The sequence below is a fragment of the Chrysochloris asiatica genome, unplaced genomic scaffold (assembly GCF_000296735.1).
Source record: "Chrysochloris asiatica unplaced genomic scaffold, ChrAsi1.0 scaffold00232, whole genome shotgun sequence".
Taxonomy (NCBI): domain Eukaryota; kingdom Metazoa; phylum Chordata; class Mammalia; order Afrosoricida; family Chrysochloridae; genus Chrysochloris; species Chrysochloris asiatica.
Window position 1 is genome coordinate 1,239,213 of NW_006408750.1, and position 6,337 is coordinate 1,245,549.

A 6,337-nucleotide genomic window follows, 5' to 3' on the forward strand; every position below is an offset into this window, starting at 1 on the left:
TGTTCTTTGAGTTTTGGGAACAAAAAAACGAATGTCTAAAGGGGCAAGATCAGAGCTGTCGGGTAGATGAGATAAGGTTTCCCAACAAAATCCTAGCATAGCACTTACTACATCACAGAATGAGTAGGTGCATTTTTGTGACAGAAGAGAAACTTCCTTGGCACAACTTACCTGGCCTTTTTCTCACCACTAGAGTCTTTTGTTAGCTTCAAATACCTGATTTAATAAAGCTCTGTTTATTTTGAAGAAGAAGAAGAAAATGATCCCAAACAGTAGGCTGTTCACAAAAATAACCCATAGTATCAACTTTAGAAAACAAATCTTAAAAGACTATGTAGTGGGGGATTCTTTGCTGGTTGCTGGGATGTGGGGTGGGGGTGGAGGTGAATGAAGGGAGGGAAAGGTGGAGCACAGGACAGGGAATAGACACAGAATAGTTTGGGTGCTGGGGAGGGGGCCAATATACAAGAAGACGGAGGGGAACGGAAGAACAAAGTGGATGGGAGAATAATTAGGCAGGTTTGCATGGGCTAAGTGGAACAGAGGTAAAGAATGATGTATGCACAACCTTGGAACAACAGGGCTCTGGGATACAGGGGTTGAGACATGGTTGGAATGGGGAAAAGGGGGGAAATAATGTTAAGATGCATGGCTGTCTTTTGAATCTTGGTTTCCCTTGCATACCATTATAAAATAGACACTGGAGGGGGAGAGAAAGGAATAGCCAGAAATATCACCATAGAAAGCTTGTAAGTCCTTCTGCTGCCTATAACTGATTGGAATACCTAAAATGGGTCTACAATGTGCCCAGTGAAGGAGGCTTTCTGTGGAGCCTCTGCATTGCATTAGACTATAGGTGGAATCCTGAACAGCATACAGAATCTTCAGAGGTGGGAAATGTCTACTAGAAAGGATGGGCAGACCAGCCTGGTGTGGCTAGAAAAACAAGATACTTCTTGAAAGAAAGACCGACAGGAAAAATACAAAACAATCACGGCAGACACCGACTGATTTCTACAAGAACAAGCAAGTTGCTTTCCCAGGAGACATCAAGGCAAGTGGTCATATTCCTTCAGAGCAAACCCCCTTTCAAGACTAAGATTCAATGGGAATGCACACTCTGATTGGTGACCACATTCATCACTGATAAGAGGAAGTGAGGGAAAAACAGCAATGAAGCTGCGAGCTAAGCCCTACAATATTCAATAGACTCCTGTGAACCCAAGTGGAGACTTGGTTGGCCAGCAGTGTGGCAAGACCTGGGGACTCTTGGGCCAAGAGTCAGTGACATAGCCACAGAAGACTAGAGAGGAGAGTAAAGTGTCCAGCTGATAAAAAGAGAGGGCATATGCATAAGAACACCCACACTTGCAGATAATACCCACTTGACCTGGCTTTAATGATTGGATGATCAGAGCTCAACCAGAAGAAGAAACAAAAGGGAAAAAAGAGTAATCTGATACAATTTGATGAACTTGACCTACACCTATGGATGTAGTAGCTCAAAAGAGGGAACAAATCTTTACAGCAAGGATCATTCCCACACCCTCCATACACAGAGTAGACAGGGATGGGCAACTTGGACACTGACTACCCAAAGTTGGGGAGCTACAAAGGCAAGAAGTGACTGGCTTACAAGCTTTCAAGAGGGAACCTAGATCCAGAGAGCATGGAGGAAGGTAGAATTTCCACTGAGTAGCATCCAATCTGTCTAGATGAGGCTGATGAAAGGAAATGCAGATAGGTCTCTTGTGATACAATAGTGAATAATTGTTGCCAGGACTGATTGTGAGGGTTGGAAATGTAAAGGTAGACGTTTTCTAGCAAGGAGGGGAGTGATTAACTTTTCAGTCTAGGAGCAGAGAGAGGTCCCTGGGACCATGAAGGGAGATAAGCGGATAGTAGGACCCTCTCCAGAGTTGCAGTGACACCAGAGATGGAGGCAGAGATGATGACGTTGAGAGATGGAGCGGCTGGGGACTTTAAACCCAGAGAGGGAGAGGGGCTGTGTGCTGACAACCGGGGGGCTTGATGATACATAGAGGGGATTGTAACCATGACAATGAAATGATGTAAGGTAGAATGAATGTAAAACTAATGTTCTCCCATGTAAACAATCACATAATTCACAATAAAACATTAAAAATAAAAAAAGACGCTGTTGTTGTTATGTGCCGTGAAGTCGGTTCCGACTCATAGCGACCCTGTACAGGGTTTCTGAGGCTGTAATTCTTTACAGGAGCAGAAAACTTCATCTTTCTTCCGTGGAACAGCTGGTAGTTTTGAACTGCTGACTATGTGATTAGCAGCCCAATTCGTAACCAAGTCGCTACTAGAGCTCCTTGAAAAGACTATAACACTAATTATTTTCCTAGAGGATGCATTTGACATGCCGACTCTAATTCACACACAGAAAATACATTGTTTCATTTGTGTTGGACAGCCCCAGGCAGTTCTCTTACATGGGGTATAATGCTCATACTTGTAACTCAAAGCTGTTCTCAGGGGCTACTCATCTCAATGAGACTGCCTGTGCAATTACAGAAGCAACTAATGAACTCATACAAATGGAGATAACTGTACTCCCTGCACAACAGGAGATTATTTTGGAGACAGTTGATAAAAACCATGCATCCTTTTTATTGTTCAGTGAAAGAGGTATCAAAATTAAAAGCAAAAATTACAGGTAAGTCTTAACTACTAGGAGCGTCAAAGGAAGGGAAAATGGAACCAGGAGCAGGGCAATATGAATGAATCAACTTAGGAAGGACACCAAGGGGGAGAACAGTGAGCATGTGCTGAAGATACTAGGGGAGAGGATCTGGTGAAAACTATCTTAGATGAGTGCTTAGGTAAAGAAATAATTGGATAACATTCCTAAACCCTACTATCTGCTATGATTCATCCTCACCATTGGTGCTGTCTCCATGATCCTCTCGTCTCTCAGCCCCTTTTTCATCACCCTTGATCAACTCCAGCTGGTCATCCCCCCAAATCTTCATTACCATCATTATCCAGTAGGTCCCCACCTCAGCAGAGTCATCTACAACCCCCCTCAGACTCCATCTTCACATTAGTCTCATCTTTCTTCAGAGAGCTGCTGCTTTGCTTCGCTTCATCTCTCCTTGTTTGCTCTGTTCTTTTTCCAGGCTTTCCAGTAGAGCATCCACTTTTTGTCTTATCTGGGTCAACTCATTATTATTATTATTATTAACAATTATTGTTTAGCTTTATTTCTTAACCATAAGCATAACCCTGCAATCCGGCTAGACTTGGAGAATAAGGAAAATATGGAACCCATAGAACTGGAGTGAGAATAAAGATTAAAGAATATTGCAAGCGCACTGGGGGTAGAAGGGTGGTCCCCAAGCTACACAAGGAATGGTCTTGTGGTTAAAATAAAACATAAAATACAGATTAAACTTTTTAGAGCTGCCCACAATTAACAATGGTGATTTTCTTGCTGGTCTTGTCATTCCTGGACCCAGAACGCTTTATGGTTTCCACAATGTTCATCCCTTCTTTCACCTTGCCAAAGACCACATGTTTGACATCCAACCATACAGTCTTAGCAATGGAGGCAAAAAACTGGGAACCATTTGTATTGGATCCAGCGTTTGCCATGAACAGGATGCCAGAACCCATATGCGTCAGGACTAAGTTCTCTTCGTCAAATTTCTCCCCATAAATGGACTTGCCACCAGTCCCATTATGGCGTGTGAAGTCCCCACCCTGGCACCTAAACCCAGGAATAATGCTGTGAAAGCAGGAACCTTTGTAACCAAATCCCTTATCCCCAGTGCTCAGAGCACAGAAGTTTTCTGCCATCTTTGGAAATTTATCTGCAAACAGCTCAAAGCAGATGCGGCCCAGGGGGTCGCCATCGACTGCGATGTTGAAGTACACAGTGTGATTGATCATGGCTGAACCCAAACAGCAGCAGATTCGAACACGAGCTCAGGCGACGGCATCTGCAAAGCTCTCAACTCCTTTGTAATGGTCTGAAGGTCATCTTTTAATTTTCCAGACTTGGAAGAAGATTCCCCTCTGTCCACTTTTGCTATTGGAGACACTTTTTGCCCCTTCTTGAGGTGTTTACTGATACACACTGGCGTTCTGAGGGCACTACAGCCTGAGCAATAGGAGGAGGACCGTGTGCTGGGTAGCTGTACATCCTGTTATAATCATCCCGCTGAAAGTCCTAGTCCAAAGTCAAAAGGAGAGCTGAGTAGAGAGGGGCGGAGAAGGGGGTCCTGGTACTGACCCATCCATGTCTGCTGCAGATTGTTTCACACCTGCTTTTCCTCTATTCATTTGTAGCTCTGTAGCCAGGTTAATATCTAAAATGTGGCCAGCAATCATTCTGCCATTGTCTCCTGCCACAGCGTTAACATACTAAACAAAGGCTAAGCCCTTATAAACAGCAACCCATGATTCTGACACACTTCAAGAAGACGGCCCGCACCTCAGACTTCTTGACCATAAAAGTATTGAGATTTCCAATAAATACACGTGAGTTCATAGAGCGAGGATCTGTCTTGTTGGTAGCATTGCTGGCCTTCGTGTTTGACAAGGGTTGTCACATCACTGAAAAACGTAGCTGAAGATCAACAAATTGTCACAGGAGGGGGAAAGAAGAAGAGATTCAACTATGATTCTATGTGAAGAAGTGGCAACATGGCGCAACCACTCACGTCTTGTCTCTTCACAAAATGGTCCCTGAGTCTCCTCTTGCCAGTGCAGTTTTACATTTTCTTAAAACGTCATGATTGGCTTCCATGATTGTCCTATGCCTTTGAAAAAAATCTATTAAGATTACCCCGTTAAGATCCCAAAACATAATCACCATAACCTTCTGAACTGACATCTTTCTGTACCTGGGATTTAACTAATCTTGGAAGCCTGTTTTGATTGGACTTTTTTTTTTTTTAAGGCATCCTAACAAGGAGCTCTGGTAGCGTAGTGGTTACAAATCGAGCTGCGAACCTTAAGGTCAAAGGTTCGAAACTACCAGCCGCTCCGCGGGAGAAAGATGAGGCTTTCTACTCCTGTAAAGATTTACACCCTCGGAAACCCTGTACAGGGTCACTATGGGTCGGAAGCGACTCGAAGGCACTTAACAACAACAACAACAACAAGATTAGAAAACTTGCCCACAGACATCTAGTGATTGATTGCACAGACATGCTTAACTACGTTTTGTTTAGAATAAACCTATGCATGTGTGAACTAGAATCCTAGTAGCAATATATTTTGACTAACCTGTATATACGCTAGAGAAATAAGTCTTGACATGAACAGACTTTAGCATACTCATGCTAGTTACAGTATTGTTCATAATAGTAAAAAGATCAATAAACAATGGCATCTGTATACAATGGAATACTTGAAAACATTAAAGAATAACAAATCTGTGAAGCATCTCATAATATGGATAAACCAGAGGGCATTATGCTGAGTGAAATTGTTATTGTTGTTAGATGCCATCAAGTCAGTTCCAACTCATAAACAACCGTAAGCACAACAGAACTGCCTGGTACTGTGCCAACCTCAATCATTGGTATGTTGAGCCAGTTGCTGTTGCCACTGTGCTGGTCCGTCTTGTTGATGGTCTTCCTCTTTTTGCTGACATTGCACTTTACCAAGCATGTTGTCATTCTCCAGGGACTGGTCCCTCCTGATAATATATCCAAAGTATGAGAGACAAAGTCTGGCCATCCTAGCTTCTAGGGAGCATTCTGACTGCACTTCTAACACAGATTTGTTTGTTCTTCTGGAAGTCCTTAGTACTGTCAATATTCTTCTCCAACACCAGACCATAACTCAAATGCATCAATTCTTCTACAGTCTTCCTTATTCACTGTCCAACTTTCACATGCATATGAGGTTACTGAAAATACCAAGGCTTCTGTCAGGTGCATCTTAGTCTTCATATTGACATCTTTGCTCTTGAACACTTTAAAGAGGTCTTGTGCAGCAGATTTGCCTAATGGAATACGTTGTTGATTTCTTGACTGCTGCTTCAATGAATCTTGATGGTAGATCCAAGCAAAATGAAGTCTTTAGTAACTTCAGTCTTTTCTCCATTTATCATGATGCTATTTGTTGTGCCAATGGTGAGGAATTTTATTTGCTTTACATGGAGGTGCAACCCATACCAAAGGCTGTGATCTTTGATTTTCACTAATATTTTAAGTCCTCTTTGCTTTCAGTAATCAAGGTTGTATTATCTGCATATCACAGATTGTTAATGAGTCTTCCAATCCTGATGCCATGTTCTTTTTCCTTTAATCCAGTTTCTCAGATTATTTGTTCAGCATACAAAATGAATAAGTAT

General features: G+C 42.5%; 1 protein-coding gene across 1 annotated transcript; it reads right to left on the bottom strand.

Annotated features, from left to right (window-relative positions):
* Positions 1-3,426: 3,426 nt before the first annotated feature.
* LOC102825934 (peptidyl-prolyl cis-trans isomerase A-like) lies at positions 3,427-3,921 on the bottom strand. The gene has a single exon (XM_006873264.1). It carries the CDS (start codon positions 3,919-3,921, stop codon positions 3,427-3,429), a length of 495 nt encoding a protein of 164 aa, XP_006873326.1.
* Between the last annotated feature and the right edge of the window lie 2,416 nt (positions 3,922-6,337).